General features: G+C 45.3%; 3 protein-coding genes across 12 annotated transcripts in view; 2 read left to right on the top strand and 1 right to left on the bottom strand.

The window, feature by feature from the left end:
- LOC117221606 (facilitated trehalose transporter Tret1-2 homolog) overlaps nucleotides 1–8,940 on the top strand; it is a 48,475-nt gene extending 39,535 nt beyond the window's left edge. The window contains exon 7 of the mRNA XM_033472692.2: nucleotides 4,827–8,940. Coding sequence (XP_033328583.2) covers nucleotides 4,827–5,243 — 417 coding nt within the window. The 3' untranslated portion in view covers nucleotides 5,244–8,940. The remainder of the gene's footprint in view (nucleotides 1–4,826) is intronic.
- A 1,396-nt stretch (nucleotides 8,941–10,336) lies between these two features.
- LOC117221809 (26S proteasome non-ATPase regulatory subunit 2) lies at nucleotides 10,337–17,945 on the top strand. Its single transcript, XM_033473054.2, has 13 exons — nucleotides 10,337–11,212; nucleotides 11,267–11,443; nucleotides 11,511–11,697; nucleotides 13,190–13,486; nucleotides 13,548–13,630; nucleotides 13,689–13,924; nucleotides 13,993–14,131; nucleotides 14,192–14,312; nucleotides 15,346–15,533; nucleotides 15,608–15,698; nucleotides 15,756–16,043; nucleotides 16,114–16,308; nucleotides 16,371–17,945. Exons 1-13 carry the CDS (start codon nucleotides 10,872–10,874, stop codon nucleotides 16,578–16,580), a joined length of 2,553 nt encoding a protein of 850 aa, XP_033328945.2. The 5' UTR covers nucleotides 10,337–10,871; the 3' UTR covers nucleotides 16,581–17,945.
- Nucleotides 16,632–21,299, bottom strand: part of Unc-115a (actin binding LIM protein Uncoordinated 115a) — a 37,364-nt gene continuing 32,696 nt past the window's right edge. For 5 of the 10 annotated variants that reach the window (XM_033473046.2, XM_033473040.2, XM_033473043.2 and 2 more), the window contains one exon: nucleotides 16,632–20,012. In XM_033473046.2, the coding sequence (XP_033328937.1) occupies nucleotides 19,899–20,012 (114 nt within the window). In that variant the 3' untranslated portion in view covers nucleotides 16,632–19,898. The remainder of the gene's footprint in view (nucleotides 20,013–21,299) is intronic. The other 5 variants (XM_033473041.2, XM_033473044.2, XM_033473045.2 and 2 more) reach the window with 1 other exon arrangement.

Raw genomic sequence — 21,299 nt, 5'->3', positions numbered from 1 at the left:
AATCCCGGGGCATCCGAATAGTTCGCGAATTATTTCAATTGACTCCCGAAGAGCCGTCGGAATCCCATGATATCGCGCACGCTCGACTACAACGGATTTCCCGAGGTCCAAAACGATCCAGCGATCTCGAGGACTTGTCGTTTTTTTGCTTGGAAATCGCCGGCGAACGCGGTCTCCGCGACCTCGAGACCACTGGTCGTCGAGCGAGTTTCGCGGGTGTTGCGAAATTGTATGTGGTCGGGAACAAATCGATCGCGGCCTTGCAGCGACTATTCAAATCGATTTATGTAACCTCCCGTGTGTGCTCGTCCGCGCGCGGATGCACTCCTGATGCACCGACGAAGGCGGCCGCATTCCACCGACGCGACGCGCACGCGGATACGTCGAAGCCTTTCGTTCGCAACCTTCGTTGATTTTCGCGCGGTTCCTGCGCCTCTTTCCTTCGCCTCATGCCGGACGATCCTCCTACCATCATGGTCGATGAATCTTCGAAATAGTGGATCGAGGATCTCCTTTCGTGCTTCATCCGGTTCAAAGTTATCCTATCAGTCAAGCCTATGGGCTCAAAGAAACGCTACAGTAATGTCTCCCTAATTGACGCTCGGATTGTGCACAAAAATGGACAATTTGGGAAGAGGAGATACGATTATTCGAGCTTTGCAGCTCGTTTTTATAATTGTTGACAATCGATAACCATAAAAACACGAGCCAAAAGGCTCGAACAATCGTATCTCCGCTTCCAAAATTGTCCATTTTTGTGGACAATCTGAGCGTCAATTAGAGAGACATTATCGTATTGCGCTAAATTCTCCCAGTTTAGAAACAAAAATGGACAACTTGGGAAGAGGAGATCCGATTATTCGAGCTTTGCAGCTCGTTTTTATAATTGTTGACAATCGATAACCATAAAAACACGAGTCACAAGGCTCGAGCAATCGTATCTCCTCTTCCAAAATTGTCCATTTTTGTGGACAATCTGAGCGTCAATTAGAGAGACATTATCGTATTGCGCTAAATTCTCCCAGTTTAGAAACAAAAATGGACAACTTGGGAAGAGGAGATCCGATTATTCGAGCCTTGCAGCTCGTTTTTATAGTTGTTGACAATCGATAACCATAAAAAAAACGAGCCAAAAGGCTCGAGCAATCGTATCTCCTCTTCCAAAATTGTCCATTTTTGTGGACAATCTGAGCATCAATTAGAGACATTACTGCACTGCGCTAAATACCCCCAGCTTGGAAACAAAAATGGTCATCCTGTCGGACGATCCTTCTACCATCATGGTCGATGAATCTTCGAAATATTGGATCGAGGATCTCCTTTCGTGCTTTATCCGGTTCAAAGTTATCCTATTACTCACGCTTATAGGCTCAAAGAAACGCTACAGTAATGTCTCCCTAATTGACGCTCGGATTGTTTACAAAAATGGACAATTTGGGAAGAGGAGATACGATTATTCGAGCTTTGCAGCTCGTTTTTATAATTGTTGACAATCGATAACCATAAAAATGCGAGTCACAAGGCTCGAGCAATCGTATCTCCACTTCCAATTGTCCATTTTTGTGGACAATCTGAGCGTCAATTAGAGAGACATTATCGTATGGCGCTAAATTCTCCCAGCTTAGAAACAAAAATGGACAACTTGGGAAGAGAGGAGATACGATTATTCGAGCTTTGCAGCTCGTTTTTATAATTGTTGACAATCGATAACCATAAAAATGCGAGTCACAAGGCTCGAGCAATCATATCTCCTCTTCCAATTGTCCATTTTTGTGGACAATCTGAGCGTCAATTAGAGAGACATTATCGTATAGCGCTAAATTCTTCCAGCTTAGAAACAAAAATGGACAACTTGGGAAGAGGAGATACGATTATTCGAGCCTTACAACTCGTTTTTATAATTGTTGGCAATCGATAACCATAAAAAAACGAGCCACAAGGCTCGAGCAATCGTATCTCCTCTTCCAAAATTGTCTATTTTTGTGGACAATGTAAGCATCAATTAGAAAGACATTACTGTACTGCGCTAAATTCCCCCAGCTTGGAAACAAAAATGGACAAATTGGGAAGAGGAGAGATACGATTATTCGAGCCTCGCGACTCGTTTTCTTTTACAGTCGCCGATTATCAACAACTATAAAAACGAGCCGCGGGACTCGAATAATTGTATAGAATTCGCTCTGATACCAAGAATTAACGATCGGAACGCGAACAGACAATATCTGAAGAACATGTGACAGGCGCGGCGTTCTTCCTTGCAATCGCGGAATTAGCTTCGCCGGAATGATTAGACTTTGCATTCGTGCGGCTAAATATTGCGGGCAACGCCGGCGGCTTCCAGGATGACGGTCCGAAAACGAAACGCGTGCGGTTGTCCTGTTGCGTCGGTCGTGTCGCAATCGAGAAAAATATTTCCGTAAACAGGCGCGCGTGCTCTCCTGTCCGCGCCGGCGCGGCGGTTCCAACAGTGACTTCACGCATCTGGAATTGTGAGGTCGCGTTTAATTGTCCGTCGCAGATTGTTGCACCGATCGGCGGTCGCGTTCAATGTCAATGCCTCGTTACGCGCATCCGAAGGATTGCGCGACTCTTTATCGAAGGATCTCGACCGTGGCCGCGCGCGGCCTGAATTTTCATGAGAAAACGATGACGGCGAGAAAAACGCTGACAGCCTGTCTGCCGGGGCACGTCGTCTTCGGGAACGCCTGGAATGCGGTTAATTAGCATCCGCTGATAATTTCGTAATTCACGATCGAGTCGGTCGCGGCGACGTTTCGCTTCGCACGCGCCGATCAATTATTCTCGCGCGTACGTGTCGGGTGCTCGAATCGAACGTTCGTACTTGAAATTCGATTGAATTCGCGAGACTCGAAGAGATACGTGCTCACTTTCAAAATTAGAGATACAGTAATGTAACAAGGAAAAGAAAGCAGGTGTTGATTTCTTGATTTACGAAGGTCCTTTTGTTCGCAATTGTGTCCCGCGAGTGGTCGATTCCGCATTACCATTACAGTAATGTCTCTCTAGTTGACGCCCAGATTGACCACAAAAATGGACAATTTCGGAAGAGGAGATACGATTGTTTGTGCCTTGTAGCTCGTTTTTTATGGTTATCGATTGTCAACAACTATAAAAACGAGCTGCAAGGCACGAATAATCGTATTTCCTCTTCCCAAGTTGTCCATTTTTGTTTCCAAGCTGGGGGAATATAGCGCAGTACAGTGATGTCTCTCTAATTGACGCCCAGATTGACCACAAAAATGGGCAATTTGGGAAGAGGAGATACGATTATCCGAGCCTTGCGGTTTATTGTTATAGTTATAAATTGTCCACAATTATAAAAACCTGCCGCAAGGCTCGAATAATCGAATATAATAATAATAATCTCCTGTTCCCAAATTATCCATTTTAGTGGACAATCTGAGCGTCAGTAAGGGGGACATTACTGTAATCGTTTGCTTTTTGCCACAACTACGGTGCAGTTCGCAGTGCATTCCTTCTGCAGTCGTTGACGCCTGAACTTACCGAGCCGGTCAGAATGACCGGTTCCCCATCTTTTTTAGTTTCAAAATTGTTGAAATTATAGAGATTCTTTCACAGAAAACGATCGAATCATTCATTTCTGAATTCGAGTCTCCGCTATTGTTAGAAAAACCAAAAAGTTCGTATACAGGCTGTCATAAATTTGTTCCCACGATTGTTCAGCGTCTTTCGGTAGTCCGACAAGAAAATGTTTCCTGTCAAAGTTAATTAGTAATCAACCGACAAGAAATTGCAATTGTTTAAATTTTAAAACAAATCGATTTTCGATTGAAAAACATGGTCAACGTCATATATTTAAATGAAACTAGGTTATTTTAATTTCATAAAATTGTATGCGACGACGAGACAAGTTCAACGAACTGTTCCATGATGACTTTCAGATGATTGAAGAAAAAATTGTCGTGGTATCGATTGTCACGATATCTGAAATAATTTGGCGATACGTAACATCAAGGCCTCGCATGTAAATCTAAACGAATGAACGTAAACGTTATAAATATCCATTTATTCGATTTCAAACCTTAACACATAAAACAAAAGAACAATTTATATAAAACCAAATATTGTGGCAATCGAATCGTGGCGGATTTTTCCTTCAATGTCATCCGAAGGTCATCGTGGTCGTTGATTTCGTCTCGACGTTGCCTACAACATTACGAAGTGAAAATTGCCTAGTTTCATTGAAAAATATAACGGTGACCTTGTCTTTTTTATCGAAAATCAATTTATTCTTAAATCGAAGCAATTGCAACTTCTTGTCGGTTAAATACTAATCAACTTCGATAGGAAACATTTTCTCGTGGGACCCCTCGGAAGGGGCTGAAAAGTCACGGAGACTAATTTGCGACTCACCTTGTACATTAGGTCGAGTCATAAATGACTTCTTTATCGGACATTTATTTTGTTTTTGCCTTATTTACTTTTCCCCATTTTATTTTATTTATTTTGAACCGTTATCTATGCGGTAAAAGCAAAAACACGTTTGTCCCGAGTGACTCATAGCGGGGCAGTTACGAACAATAAATTTTCACTTAGCCGCATCCGAAGTTATTTACGACTGGTCCCAATAAATTCGATGTTCGCGTTCTTACGAAACAACGCAGGTCGATCGGTCTTAGTTTTCGGCGCATTTAGCATAAACGTTTCGCAGCCGAGATCGCCGAAACGTCTGCAGCGCGCGGTGTCACACCTTTCCGCTGCTCTGCGCCCTGTTCTCTCGCGGCGGAGGGTGAACGAACTCGTAAAATCTCGACGACTAAAATCGATCGTTTTAAACGTTGCAGGGCGCACTGGGCACGTACTTCTTCCTGAAGGAGGTGCAGAAGAACGACGTGAGCGGGATCGCCATACTGCCGGTCGTCGCGCTGGTGATATTCATCGCGACGTACTGCGTGGGCTGGGGCCCGCTTCCGTGGACCGTGATGGGCGAGATGCTTCCTGCGAACGTGAAGTCGAAGGCCTCTAGTATCGCGGTGTTCACCTGTTGGCTGCTCGCGTTCTTCATCACAAAGTTCTCGAGCGACCTGGAGAACGCGTTCGGCAGATGCACGCTGTACTGGATGTTCGGGGTGTTCTGCGTGGTCAGCGTGGTGTTCACGGTGGTGGTGCTGCCGGAGACCAAGGGCAAGAGCGTGCAGCAGATCCAGAGCGAGCTGGACGGAAGTTGTACCGCCCAGTTCGTGGCCGGCGAGAAAATGTGAACGCAGTATTAAAAACGCGGCACCGCGAGACACGCGACACGCGTCGTTCCGGCCGTGCTCTTTTTTCAGTTCCGTTTCGATTAAGTACGTCTTCATACTGCCAAAGACCACCGAGGTCGCGATTCCTCGGGGCTCTACATTAGTAGCCAGCTAGGAGAGCCCGAGAACAATGGACGATTACGATCGGGTCGGATACGCTCACGATTGCTTACAATGTTAAGGAGCTTATCTTAGACGCAATATTATTATCGTTAGCGATAGGAACCACGGAGGACCAATCGGGGCACAGAGACGAGTGTCGCTGGCTTTTCGTGGGAAGCCTTTGTACGGTAACAATTTAGTGGATCCTTTGTTTTCCACTGTCCGGGAGATTCTTACACGATCAAATACAAACTCGAGATTAGGCTGCGCGTTTTTACGCAAATTTCACGAATATCACGGTATGTTCCGTTCACCGAAGGCTTTCTCGCGATACGGATATTCTATAAGATACGTTTCGCATCCACGAAGATCCGCAGTACGGTAATGTCTCCCTTACTGACGCTCAGATTGCGTACAAAAATGGATAGTTTGGGAAGAGGAGATACGATTATTCGAGGCTTGCAGCTCGTTTTTATAGTTGTTGACAATCGAGAACCATAAAAAACGAGCCACAAGGCTCGTATCTTCTTTTCTAAAATTGTCCATTTTTGTGGACAATCTGTGCGTCAATTAGAGAGACATTCCCGTAGTCGGCTCATGACATTACGATCGATCGACCGAATTCGCTGACGCGTTACGATCGCGAATATTAAACGATAGAAGATCGCACGGCGACTCGTTCGCAAATCTGTCCCGGTCGGCCCTCCCATCTGCGCAATAATAGTTTCTAAATGTATGTATATTTATTATTACCTGTTTAAGTCTTAGCCGTTCAACGTACACGCGCATATGTTCATACGCGTACGGTTCGAAGCGGTTCGTCGCTCGAGCCCGGAATATTTAATATTTGTTAATCGCGATTGCGTCGAGCCGATTTCAAATTCGCGCGACTCCTGTAATTGTTTTAATCGATAGACGAAAGACTAGGAACGCGGGAGACTAGACGTTGATCGCGGGAATCGTTGCACGAGATCGAGATCGTTTCCGGATTCGGAGATCGCTGGACCGTTCTCCGCGGGACGATCTCGGCGAGCGGAAATTCCGCGGACACGGGGGAGGAAAATGAAAGGGTTAACAGCGTAGAAGGAATGTTTTCGAATCGCGGCGATCCATCGTTCGCGTGTGGCTGCGTGTGTCTGTGATCGAGTATGCCAGCGAATAGTGGCCGATTTGCTTCGCCGATTCGACGCGTCGTCCGGCGCATACATATTCCAGAGAAATTGAAAATGTATCAGCCGTTGGCGCGATAACGATTCAAATGCAACGAATAATGTTGTGTAACATCGCTTCCGGAAATAGTTTCGATTCGGCGGTCGACGCGCCGAAGAAGCGCGGCTATCGGCTCGGAAATTCTAGATAAACACGGCGGACAACGCGCGTTCCTATATTTAGCGCGATCGTACGAAAACACTGTGTCCTCGGCAAGTTCTCGGGCCGTTTTCAACGCGAGCACGGAGAGCGGAGCGGAAGTCAGCGGTCGCAAGGAATCGGATTTTCCACGGGACCGTGATCCGCGAACGCTCCGAGAAGTTGCCCGAAGAATGCGCGATTCGGAGCGCGAAACTACGGCCGGGAATTCGGAGGATACGCGTCTTCGCCGAACCACGTAATTTCCTGGGATTGTAGTATTTTCCGGAATTTTATTATCTCTACGGAGCGCCGCGCATCGTTTGGGCATAGCCGCGTACTTCGACGATTTCTATTCGAGCGACAGCATTTTCGGAGAACCGTGCGTTCCGCCAACATGTCATCCGTATGTATTTTCATACATCATTGTGCATAATGTTACCATGCAACGCGATATCTGTCGGAGTTGTTTTTCAGCGCGGATCGACGAATTGTCGGTTTTCCGTATTCATTTTATTCGAGTGGCCAACCCGGCAAGGACTGTACTTATCGTTCAGTCGCGTACCAAAGACCGTATTCCCCTGGGACAACGACGGGAACGAACGTCGGCGGAGCCGCGCCGCTCGAAAATCCTCGTAAGCTGCGATGCGCTTCAACTGCATAATGATTAATGATACAGTTCCGAGCGGTTCCGCGAAACCGACGATTAATATAGTCGACGATTCTTGATCGAGCGGTGCAACATTCGTATTTCCTTCGCATTTATCATACGTAATTTTATACAGTTTGAGAGAGAGAGAGAGAGAGAGAGAGAGAGAGAGAGAACGCGAGAGAGAGAAAGAGAGAGAGTGAAAGTGTGCGTGCATAAGCGGGATCGTGCGCCAAACGTATTTTAATGTTATAAAAATTGCTGGAAGAACGGTTACATATCAATCGATTAATCGGGCGTTTTACTCGGACGCGAGACATATCCTTCGAAGCGCAACAATTTTGTTCGGTTTGTATGTGTGTGCGTGTGTGTGTGTGTGTGGGAGACGCGCGAAGCGAAAAGGCGATTCGATTACAATCTATAGGTAGATTCGCGCGGGAAGAATAATCATTTAGCCTAGAGGCGTGCGAACGATGATCAGCTGCGCCAGCGCCGGTCGTGTGTGTGTGTATCGTGTTTGACGATTATCGAGGTCGGTCGCATGCATATTCACGGATCCGGAACAGGAATGAATCCCCTTTACTTCACCGTTTAGAACGACTGCTCGGATTTACGTCGGCATTCGCATGCGACGGCCTTCCAGGCGTCGTTCGCTCCGGTTCGAGGCGGGACTGGAACGAAAAAATAGTCGAAGTTGTTGCAAAGTTAGCTTCGCGATTCGCGCCGCCGGCCCATCGAGGCGGAAGCGAGCTTCCCTTTCGGAAATTTCTAGACGCAAAGTTTGTCCAGATTTGAGCCGGACGTCGCGCAATCATTCCTAGAACATGTTCCTTTTCACGAGCAACAAGACTTTTCATTTGTTCGAGGACGGGGGACTGTCACGAACAACGGCGAGAGATCGTGGCTACAGTAATGTCTCTCTAATTGACGCTCAGATTGTCCAGAAAAATGGCCAATTTGGGAAGCAGAAGATACGATTATTCGAGTCTGCGCCTCGTTTTTATAGTTTTTGAGAATTGGTAATTATAAAAACGAGGCGCCGAGACTCAAATCAATCGCATCTTCTCTTCTTAAATTGTTCATTTTTGTATAGAATCTGAGCGTCAATTAGAGAGACATTACTGTATTTCGTAGATAAACACCCGGTGTGCTCATCGAACGTATTACCTAGAGTTTTCTTTCCCTTTTTTTTTAACGCGCCCGATGCGCGAATCGGCGAGCGTGAACAGCGGAAGAAAGGCCTTCGAGACTAGCTCCATGAATGTGATGATGATTTTAGTTAGGATAACGAGACGCCGCGGCGGGTCGCGGCGTTCTATTTTTTTACGAGATCGACGAAATATTGCGGCGGGGAGAGGCGGCAACGATGTGTCATGTAGGTGTCAGGGTACAAAACGGGAGCAACCTGTGTGGAAAACGTTCCGCGAAAAATTCCGGGAGCATATCGCCCGACGCGACTGTATATATATATATATAATACTACACACTATTTACTACATAGTATATTACTACGATAATAACTTTTGTTACGGCTAAATAAATTATATCTTTCAAGTATTACATAGATCGTGCCATTTCCTTGGCCTATCCACTTACCGCATTTCATTCCTGACACTGTTCCGGCAGCGCGCTGATTACAAGACATTTCAAGGACTATGCTGTAATCAGAAGGACGTTAATAAGTTTTCAAAAGTCCTTCACCGTCCAAATGCAATCAATCTCGGCGAAATTCGCAGCGGTGAATTCGATTTCGAAAGAAACAGTTGAGCGTTGCATCGAGGTGTTGTCCCAAGCGACGATCGTCGAGAGGAAATCAAGACGCCTGCTTGGTTATTATCGTTCCTTGGGAAACGTCAAGAAATATCAATAAATAACTACGATTCTGCTATCAGGAACAAAATGTTAGCGGCGGAGACTCGTTTGCAGAACATAGAGACGGAGATGGTAATGTGTCCAGACTCTTGAAATGCATCGAATCGAGCGTATTCATTTTCCTTCTGAGCATGATCCTGCCTTTCCTAGGACGAAGAGGACACGAGACTGCAGGACGAGCTGCTTCAATTAGCCGACGTCCTATTGGCAAGTATTATATCTAGCCCGTTTCCTATTTCACACCCTCGGAATGCCAGAATCACCTGCAAACCGCAAGAATTCTCGCGATTGGTATTAGGGTGTCCCATAAGTTCTTTCCTCTTTTCTGATGCGAAATGATTACATAATATTTGTTGTTTAAGGTTGATTTATTGAGTTATATACGAACCGTTCTGCTCTATTACCTTCTTCCATCTTTCAGGAAGCCTCATTATGCCGTCTTTCCAAGATTGTTGAGGCTTATTTGCAAAATATTGATCAATGTGCGCTTTTATTTCGCTTACGAACTTAAACCGTTTTTCACGGAGAGAATTTTTTCACGAGAAGAACAAGTAATAATCGGATAGAGCAATGTCTGGGGAGTAAGGAGGATGAGGTAGAACGTCCCAATCAAACTGCAATAATTTTTCTCTTACGACCAATGCAACATGCGGTTTTGCGTTGTCGTGACGAAAAACGACGCCGCGTCGGTTCGCCAATTCTGGCCGTTTTTCTGCTATGGCGGCTTTCAATTCGTCGAGTTGATTACAATATTTAGCTGAATTGATCGTTTCATCTTGAGGAAGGAGCTCGTAGTAGACTACACCTTTCCAGTCCCACCAAATGCACAAAAGAACTTTCTTCGGATGAAGTCCTGGCTTTGCAACAATTGAGGGACTATTTCCTTTTGACCAAGTTCGTTTTCGATGCACATTTTGGTATAAAGTCCAAGTCTCGTCTCCAGTGACAAGCCTCTTTAGGAAAGGATTTCTTCCATGTCATTGGAGAAGCAAATCGCACGTAGAAACGTGGTTCGTAAGGCTGATGTCAACACCTATTGACGGTGTGGAACTTGGAATCGATTCACGTATCTCATCTTGATTAAATGCTCATGTACCGTTGTCCTGGGTATGTTAGTGGCATCCGCGATCTCGCACACACTATATCGCGGATTTTCAGCGAGCATATCATTGATAAGGCCCGCATCCGTCGGTGTTGGACGGCCGCTGCGGTCTTCATCTTTCAAATCAAACTTTCCAGCTATAAATCTCTTAAACCAATTGCGGACTGTCCTAATAGTCGTAGAACCATCACCGTAAATGGTACAAATCTCGTTTGCAGAGTCCTTTGCCCTATCACTTTTTTGTTAAAGCAATGAAGCATAACATGCCGCAAATGCTTCTGTTGGCTATCCATATTGAACGGCGCAGAAAAAGTTTTATAAGGAACCTTGTCACCCACGAAACGTACTCTAAAAGAGCTCTGGGACGACTAAAACCGATATCCTAAACAGCCAAGAGATAAGCCTGCGTGTTTATATAAACACAGCCAGTTAAAATCATTCATAGCGCGGCGCGGAAAGAACTTATGAGACACCCTAATATTTCCCGATAAAACTGAAGGGCCCGGACGAAAATGCGATGCTGGTGTCCTTGAGCCAGCTGAGGCTGCTGATGCAGACCGCGACGACCTCGATGACGGCGGTACCGAAGCCGCTGAAGTACCTGAGGAATAGTTACCGTGCTCTGAAGAACTCGCAACGCATGGTTCAGCAGAAAGAGGTGAAGCGGCAGTTCGCGGAGGTCCTGAGCGTGTTGTCGCTGGCAGGAGCAGCTCCGGGGTCCAAGGAGTGTCTCCGATACTGCGTCGAAGGCAACGTGACGAATCCTGGGGAGTGGGGCCACGAGTACGTGAGACAGTTGGAGTGCGAAATCGTCGACGAGATAACGAACGCTCCGGTGAGAGAGGAGCAACAGATAAGGTAACCTGTGCGACCCAAAATCTCAACCAGATATTGACCTCTGTCGAACGATAGGACGCAACTGGCGGCATTGATCAAGCGCATCGTGAAATTCGACATGAAGCACAACGCAGAGATACCCGGCTGCGATCTATGTCTGGAGATCGATCAGCTTAACTTTCTGGCGGACTATTTGGACAACAGGAACTTCGGCAGAGTCTGTCGATATTTGGAAGGCTGCGCGGCCTACAGGTGAGCGAACCGCGGCTCCCGATGCATTTGACAGCGTCTTCAAAGACCGTTACGTTGGAATTGGTAGCGAGGACACGGAGAGAAAGCAGATACTGAGAGTGGTCGTCGATCAGTATCTGAGATTCCAGGAGTACTGCAAGGCCATGCTGGTGGCTCTGCAGTTGTTCGACACCGAGTTGATTTACAAATGCCTGGCCACGTGTCCCGACAGCGTCACGCGGAAACAATTAGCATTTATGCTCGCCAGACAACGGGTAACGGACTATCTCTCTTTAACTCTTAGCGCTCCGCGCGTTTCTCGAGTATTGCCTAGCAGCAAATCCGGCACATTTTTGGAGCAAAGCGCCTGAGTCTTATTTTGAGCGGAAAAGATTACACGTCCTTGTGAAAGCGTTCGATTTTATTCATTTTATGCTGCTAAGTATAAAAATGAGCAAAAAATGTTTTAATCCTAATGGTATATCTACTTAACATTGTGCAAGGTCGGTGCATCGACATCGTGAATTGCGACCGAAATTTCCAAGCAGCAAATGCATCCTCATCGAAATGGGTAAATTTACTATTAATGATATTCTTCACAATACTTAAATAAATATATCCCTCATGTTCTTTGACGCGATTTATTGTGAAATTAGCATTGCCAATCGTCTGTTGAATTCCGTTTGGATACGAAATTATTGAAACAAAAATAGCTGTTGCGCGAGTTTGCCGGAATTTTTGTATTGTTAATCTTCACTGGAATCGGCTCAATTCATAATTAAATTAAATTAAAAATTAGTAAATATTCTTCGGACGTTCTAAAATAAAGTTGAACAGCGTTTTTCTGAAAAATATCACTACCAGCAACTCCGGCACATTTTTGGAGCAAAGCGCCTGAGATAAAGGAAGTCTTATTTTCAGCGGAAAAGATTACACGTCCTTGTGAATGCATTTGATTTTATTTATTTTATAAATATACATTTTCCTATTGTAAATGAAAGATAAATTTTAAATTTTGTAATTCACCATGTTGTGATATCTTTGATAACAATCTCCCATGTGCATTTTGGGTTTACTTGGACAAGTGTCACAGTATTCGCTTTGCCAAATAGAGCTACCAGATATTTCTTTCAAGTTTAGAACATTTTCTGCGTAATTGTTGGTTTCCTTTATAATTTCATTTACCAATTCGTCCGTGAAAAATAATTTAAAATATTGTATCGGCTGTTCAATGTTCGTAGGAACTTGTGGTCCAATGACCTGTGGCAATACACTAAAAAGGTATTCTATCTGGAATATGTAATTCTTCCGTAACATCACGCCATTCGTCTAAGTCTTGTAACGAATCTTCGCTTTCACTTTCAATAATTCTCATTCTTCGCCTCTTTGGTAGTATAATTTCGCTACTACTAAAAGTGTCAGAATCTTAACCAACATTGTCTTCCACAATGTCTATTAACTCTTCAAAATCAAATACGTCTTCGGTATCACTCGGCTCTAAATTCTCGTCATAATATTTATTTTTCTCCATGTTGCTAACCATAGAAAAGGTCAAAAAATGGTTTAATCGTAATGGTACAGACTTAGCACATTTTAACTACAGATAACAATTGCTAACGCCGACGATAACGTATGCTAAAAACATTTGGCTCCGCAGCGGAGCCTTCGTAGTTACGGAACAAATGACAAATGTCTCCGTAGCGGAGCCTTCGGAGCGCTAAGGGTTAATAATCTCGGACGAATTGCTTACGGTTCGCTAATCGGCAGGACAACCCTCTGAAAAAAGAGTACGAAGGAGACGACGCGAAGGACATCGAGACGATCCTGAGCAACAGCCACGTGATCTCTCACTTTCACTCGCTGGCCAGCGAGCTGGACATCTGCGAGCCTAAGCTTCCCGAGGACATCTACAAGACTTACGAGGGTAAAGTTCTCGGAAAGTACGAGCCAGACTCGGCTAGGGCCAATCTGACAGCCAGCTTCGTCTCCGGCTTTGTTCACGCTGGCTTCGGCGAGGATAAGCTGATGACCAACGCCGAGGATTGCTGGGTTTACAAGAACAAGGTGCGAGAGACTGACTTATGGCTTACGATCAAGGATCGATGCACGAAACATTTGTTTCTAGGATCACGGGATGTTGTCGGCTACCGCCTCTTTGGGTCTGATTCACATGTGGGACGTGGACGGCGGCCTGGTGCCCATAGACAAGTGAATTTCACTTTCTTTATGCCGTCAATGAAAGCTTGACATGTTGCTTAATGTCTAGGTACCTTTACACGAGCGAGGACTACGTGAAATCCGGAGCTCTACTGGCTATAGGACTCGTTAATTGCGGCGTTCGCAACGAGTGCGATCCGGCACTCGCTCTCCTAAGCGATTATGTGTCTTCGAGCAGCGCGACGCTGAGAATAGGAGCTGTTCTGGGCCTAGGCTTGGCGTATGCTGGCACGGGGAGATCCGATGTCACCCAATTGCTGATCGAAGTCTTGGCTGACAAAGAAAGTGGGTACTCTTGAAAGTGGATTTCTTTGGACTCTAGAAACAGTTTTACAGAATTCATGGATTTGTAGATAACATGGAGGTCGTAGCGTTAAGTGCGATATCCATAGGATTGATCAACGTAGGATCGGCTGATCCCGAAGTATCCTCGATTGTTCTACAGAAGCTGCTGGAGCTAGAGCCGCACGATCTGTCCAACACCTACTCCAGGTTATTAAAAGGAATTTATTTCAGAAGATTGAAGAATTGATGCGGGATGAATTCTTGCAGATTTCTACCACTGGCGCTAGGATTAATCTACATGGGCTGTCGAGACGTGATAGAGTTCTCTTCCGTGGCTCTGGAGGTGCTTCCCAATCCTTACAAACTAGCCTCGCAGACCATGTTGCAGGTATTTGTTGAAACGATTTGTTGATCAACAACAAAATGCCGTAACTAAGTTTAAAAAAGTACATGAACAGAAGTAGCATGAAATTTGCCAATTACGGAGTTAAAACAGTAATTTGACGGTACAGAAATATTCAGGACACTGTTTTGAGTCTATATCATGTGAAAAAAGTTGATTTATTATTGCAAATATCGAGCACAGATGATTCTTGCCTGCAATACCATAAGAGGCAGTGTTAAAAACGGCACGAATCATCTGTTGCTTAAAATGTTACAGTAGCGCCGTTAGACGTAGTGGCGAGACATTCAACCTTGTAGACAATTTACCGACTATTCGATTACCATCCAGTGAAACTAAATCGTCGAACAGTTTCAGCGTTTTGCCACTACATCTAATGGCGCTAGTTTGGTATTTTAAGCAACAGATGATTCGTGCCGTTTTTAACACGGTATCTTATGGAATAAGCGGCAAGAATCATCCGTCCTCGATATTTACAATAATAAATAAGCGTTTGTTACATGATATAGATTCAGGAGAGTCTCCTGAACGTTCCTGTACCATCGAAATACTTTTTCGCTTCCGTAATTTACATATTCCATACCATTTTCTATAATAAATGAAAGCATTTGAAATGTTTTGCGATTCTAAAATCTACTACATCTTTTATTTTTTAAAATACTTAATTTTGGTTAAAACTGTGTGGAGTGCACAGAAAAATTCACTTTTCAAGGAACTCTTTGTCTCTTGTCAACAATTAAATATTTACGATAGTAAAACAACTTTTTTAACATAATGTAAATTCATTTCTGTATCATCCAAATATTTGTTCAAGCATAAATTGCCTGGAATTGCGGATAATCTGGTTTCTACTGTATTTAATGTCATAGTTAAACCATATCTATTATTTAAATAATCCTAATAGAAATATTTATGTTACCAAATATAACTTGCTGATTTATGAGGAATTGTAAATGCCAAGAAATAGAGTTAACTAGGCATTATAAATTCGCAGTAAATTACAAATTACTGTCTCTAGATATGCGCATACGCTGGCACAGGCGATGTGCTAATAGTGCAAGAGTTATTACGAATTTGTTCGGAACCTGTCGACAGCGACAGTGCATCGATTACTCCGGTGACTAGTTTCACAAGTAGTTGTTGTTCAGGCCAGAAACTTCAGACCTCGGAGACGACAGAGAAAAAGGAGAAGAAGGAGGATCCCAAGTATTGCTCTTCGTTATTGCAATAGACCAGCTTCTTCCCAAACTTCTATACTAATTACTATAAAAATGTTCCAGAGAAATAGGGCCCACGCAAGCCATAGCTGTTTTAGGCGTCGCCATGGTTGGCCTAGGAGACGGCAACGAGAACTCTAGGATCTTCGGACAGGTCTGCTACTTTTCCAGCCATTTTTGAGCCTTCGAAACGGTAGTTGCTCATTTTTAGATAGGAAGATACGGCCCCATAGCCACGAGGAGAGCAATGCCGTTAGCTTTGGGCCTGTCCTCTCTGTCGAACCCTGACTATTCGCTCATGAGCGTTCTGTACAAATACAGCCACGACAACGATCCGGATGTCGCGAGCAATGCGATATTTGCTCTCGGTCTGGTGAGTGCAGGGACCAATCACGCCCACGCTGCTAATCTGTTAAGGCAGTTGATCTGCTATCACGCGAAGAGCCCGACGCACTTGTTTCTCGCTAGGATAGCTCTCGGCCTGGTCCATCTTGGCAAAGTACAGATCATCTGGAAGAAACGAAAAATTTTGTTAAGTACAGCAATAGTAACGCAATGTTAATTTGTAGGGCACCCTGTCCATATCCCCCCTGCGTTGCGGCTCCAGAATTTTGGATCACACAGCACTTGCTGGTCTGATGGTGGTACTCGTGTCCTTCCTAGACTGTCGTAATTTAATCCTGACAAAATCCCATTATCTGATGTACTGCCTGGCCGTCGCGATGGAACCAAGATGGCTGGTCACCTTGGACGAGGATCTCCAAGTGCGTTTTACAATCTGTATTGTAACAAGTTACATCTGTAATTTTCTCTTATCGATGATTAGAGTTTACCGGTACCGGTGAGGGTTGGAAAGGCCGTGGACACAGTGGGCAAGGCTGGGAACCCGAAATCCATCGCAGGTGGTTACGTCCACACTACTCCGGCGTTACTGTACGTAAACGAAAGGGCGGAGCTAGCTTCCGACGAGTACGAGGCGGTTTCCAGCATGATGGAGGGATTCGTGATTCTTCGGAAGAAGGCTGCTTCCTCTTGACTCTTAAATCTAAGACGCCACGGTGAAGTAAAAAAAAGACGAGACGCATGGTTTCTGTAGGTAATGCTCGGCAGGTAGAGTTTTTATTTCACGATTATGGTAAGAAACACGTCTGACAAAACTGTATTATGCAACCTAGGAACAAAACTGTGGATAATCTATAGATTATGGCAATATCGGGTCTCCGATCCGAGGTGTACAAAGTGAAGACAGCGTCGAGCACAGGGTGGTCCGCCCATCGAATTTCCTTGATCATGAGTCGAACTAGTTTGTGCTTGCAATGTATATTAAAAATCGAATGAATCTTACGGCTAGAAAGATTTCGGAGGACCATCCTGCGCGCTCGAAGTGCAATTTAACTCGCCGCCTCAAGTGTAGCACAAAACTTGTGAGTGAACGACGTGTGAGCATGAGAGACCGGAGAGTGAAAGAAACGGTGAAGGACGCGTGAACGCATGGGTTTCGTGTAGGTTTGCGTTTATTGAACTTCAGGGACTAGCGGAAGCAATGTGCTCTATACAACAGAAACATACATTGGTTCGCATTGCACGGTGTGAACGCAACGGTGCACCATGATCTAACAGTGTGTCACGGTTGGAATCTGCTCGCGATCGGTCGTCGTAAATAAAACGCCTTACATTCGATAAAGAAACAGTGGATGGAGAAAAAGAAACAAAAACAAAAAAAGAAGAGTACCGAAAGCAACGAAACTTGAAGGAATAGAGGCGAGAACAAATGTGTCGAGGGAGAACGGAAAGAGTACGAAAAGAACGCGTCGAGGAAGAAAATCGAATACGGACTGTCGGAGAAGTCTCGGCAAGCGCAGTTCGCCATTATAGAATCACTGCAAATCAAAGATAAATACTGCAGTTTATTACTTCTGATAGTGTACGTGCGTTTGTGTCTATGAGTGTGTACAAAAAAAGTCCTATCCAATCTCCTCGGCGCGTATTTTGCCCACTCTCTCTCTCTCGCTCTCCCTCGTTTTTCTTTTTGTTGCTCGCAGAGGGTCGCATACGCAAGATCATGGAGCACGGTGAATCTCCTTATGAAACCAAGCGACGAGATATACTTGCCGGGAATTGCACAAACTCGCAACGTCGGAGCTCCCGCGCCCTCGCAATTCGGTCGAAATCACGCGAAACCAAAGAAACCGATCGAAACATTTAATTTTCCGTAACCCAGTGTTCTCTAACTTAAATTGAAACGCTTTCTCATCCTCGAACCTGGGCCCAGATTCCTTTTCAGGGACGTCTTTTCCTTAAAAAAAATCCTTGGCGCAATTAGCACCCACAAAACTACGTAGGACACAAGAAAAAACTTCGGCAGCGCCTTCATAAAATAAAATAAAATAAATCGAACGTGCTTTAACGGCTTTCTTTTTATCTATGTTTGATTAGAAGAATCGACCGGGAACGCGAGAGCTCCATGGACGCCATTTTGGGGGACCGACGACTTTCCTCGCGTTTCGAATGTCTGCCGACATTCACATATAGGCACATGACTTAGGGTAACAGGCGAAGTGTAGTACAGTGATACGCTTATTCTCGGGCCGGTTCGCTTGACAGCGAATCGCGAACGTTCGTTTCCCACCCCCTCCCTTATATCATCGAGGATTCCCGAGACGATTGCGTCGATACGCTCGCGTAGCCAACGCGACTTCTCGAGATCGCTCGAAAACCCGGTCTACTTCAGCGTACGCCTTTTCTCGCTGTCTCAGCTTGCCGCCTGACGTATACAACGTCTTTTCATTAAATATCCTAGCTTCCCTTCGATTCTATCTATCCACGGGTGGATATACTTTTAGGATTACTCTTGAACAACCATCGCCCGCACTGCAGAGCGATTCCGTGTAGTCAATATGCAGATATAGAGACAGATAAGAGGATCGTCGTTATGCGACGCGTTTCCTACTCCGTAGACGTTGTTTGGCAGACAGAGAAAATAAGTTAAACGCGGGAAACGGAGATCGAATTCCGCGCCGGAGATCGATAAAGGGAACATCGACTTTGAAGAACGGGATTAACGTTTTTCGAAGTTGACTTCCCGGTGAAGCTCTCCAAATTTCTTCCTAGCTTGTACTACGAATTAGAAAACGCAGCGCGCGACCCATTAACATTTGATAAAATAGAGAATCAGCATGCAAAATCGTCGATATATGATCCACGTCACCCGGCAAGCTGGGCTTCCTATCTACTTATACGATAAAGTTCTCATGTTGCTTATAGTAAAATATAATAATAATAATAATAATAATAATAATAATAGTTAAAAATTAATAATAATAATAATAATAATGACAGTTCATATAATAATAGCGCTTTCGTGTAATAACCTTTTTTTTTGCAAATAGTAAGTGTGTCTGTGGTTCAAGCGAATTCCGAAAACGGTGTACACCGTTGCCTCCCCTCGCCTCTATCCGCAATGCGGTGATTTATGTACAAGAACGCACGCGGTGGATCGCGAGTATTTGCATCGTCCCGTTCCCTAATTCCCTATTTTGCTTGGCAGGGTTCGTACAAGATCGTACGCGCGCGCGCGCGTGCACGACGATCCTCGACGTTGATCCGGAGTCATCGGAACGGAAAGAAGAAGAAACACGCTCGCGTTCACCGAACTCCCCGAAAATATTCTACCCATTTACCGTTTCCTCGGCGCGACAACAAAATCATGGTCGCGGGAGGTCGGATTATAAGCTAGATGCAGGAAAGATACGTCTCTCTCTTATTCTCCTAGACGACACACCTGTGAACATATTACTGTCGCTCGTTCAAATTCTATCAACCTCGGCTCTCTCTCTCTCTCTCTCTCTCTTTCTCTCCCTCTCTCACTCCGCGTCGACAGCGATCGGTAATCAAGGACTTCTCTCCCGTTTTCGGCTACTTTCAACAGCGCTAGCCCGCTAAATCACAGAAAAACGGAGACAACGACAGCAACGATTCCCCCGGGAGAAGCACCGAAATCGCACAGGTGCGACGAGGGCGAATGATCTCGTCGCATATTGGTCGGAGCTGCCTGCGGGCTCGTTGCCGAGAGAACGAAATTGACGACAAATGGCAGTGCTTCTTCTGTCTGCGCGTGGGCGTGTGTGCACGTGTACCGACGTGTGGCCGCGTGGCAACCGCGAGCCCACGATTCCTCGAGGACCGTTCCGGCCGCGTTCGCGGCGCGGTCCGCGATCGATGGATCGTCCCGGGGCGATCCGCGGTGTCCTGATCCGGCCGCCGCGAGCCCAAGGAATGTACACTCGATACCAAGGTGACACAGTCGTGACACGGCGGAGATAATATGCCGAACGCTTACGGCGAGCAAGGCTGGTTAAAACAGTCGGGCGCGTCTTTTTATCTCGTTGCGGCGCCACTGCGGCAGTCTGTAGAACTCCGCGCGGCCGCACTGCAGGACTGCCTCGAACTCCGCGTCTGAAAGGTGTCGCTGGAAAAGTCAAAAAACACATTCTCAGATTTCTCGATTCCGATCCGTCGGCGTTTCCCGCGTGACGAAGCGCGAGAAGGAGAATTCTATCGCTGGAGGGATTTCGCATCAAATTCTTCCGAAGATCTAGCAACTTCGCCAAGAAAAACTCGAAGACGTTGGGTGGTTTATTCGTCGCGAGAGAGAAAAAAAAGGGACATCGCTTGACCATTGTAGATGATGCCGTACAAAACAATCAACGATTAGGTCGTTACGTTTTAATTCCTGTTCGCGATGAGAATCGGTTAAGGGTCGAAATCCCGTAGCCTTGGACAGGTAATGAACTGGTCGGTATGTATTAGGGTGTCCCATAAGTTCTTTCCTTTTTTCTGATGCGAAATGATTACACGATATTTGTTGTTTAAGGTCGATTTATTGAGTTATATATGAACCGTTCTGTTCTATTACCTTCTCCCATCTTTCAAGATTACCTTTTTCCATCTTTCCAAGATTGTTGAGGCTTATTTGCAAAATATTGATCAATGTGGGCTTTTATTTCGCTTACGAACTTAAACCGTTTTTCACGGAGAGAATTTTTTCACGAGAAGAACAAGTAATAATCGGATAGAGCAATGTCTGGGGGGGGGGGGGGGTAGAACGACCCAATCAAATTGCAATAATTTTTGTCTTACGACCAACGCAACATGCGGTTTTGCGTTGTCGCGACGAAAAACGACGCCGCGTCGATTCGCCAATTCTGGTCGTTTTTCTGCTATGGCGGCTTTCAATTCGTCGAGTTGATTACAATATTTAGTTGAATTGATCGTTTCATCTTGAGGAAGGAGCTCGTAGTAGACTACATCTTTCCAGTCCCACCAAATGCACGAAAGAACTTTCTTCGGATGAAGTCCTGGCTTTGCAACAATTGAGGGACTATTTCCTTTTGACCAAGTTCGTTTTCGATGCACATTTTGGTATAAAGTCCAAGTCTCGTCTCCAGTGACAAGCCTCTTTAGGAAAGGATTTCTTCCATGTCATTGGAGAAGCAAATCGCACGTAGAAACGTGGTTCGTAAGACTGATGTCAACACCTACTGACGGTGTGGAACTTGGAATCGATTCACATATCTCATCTTGATTAAATGCTCATGTACCGTTGTCCTGGGTATGTTAGTGGCATCCGCGATCTCGCACACACTATATCGCGGATTTTCAGCGAGCATATCATTGATAAGGCCCGCATCCGTCGTTGCTGGACGGCCGCTGCGGTCTTCATCTTTCAAATCAAAATTTCCAGCTATAAATCTCT

This window comes from Megalopta genalis, chromosome 7 (assembly GCF_051020955.1).
Source record: "Megalopta genalis isolate 19385.01 chromosome 7, iyMegGena1_principal, whole genome shotgun sequence".
Classification (NCBI taxonomy): domain Eukaryota; kingdom Metazoa; phylum Arthropoda; class Insecta; order Hymenoptera; family Halictidae; genus Megalopta; species Megalopta genalis.
This window is presented reverse-complemented; position numbering and strand designations above follow the sequence as displayed.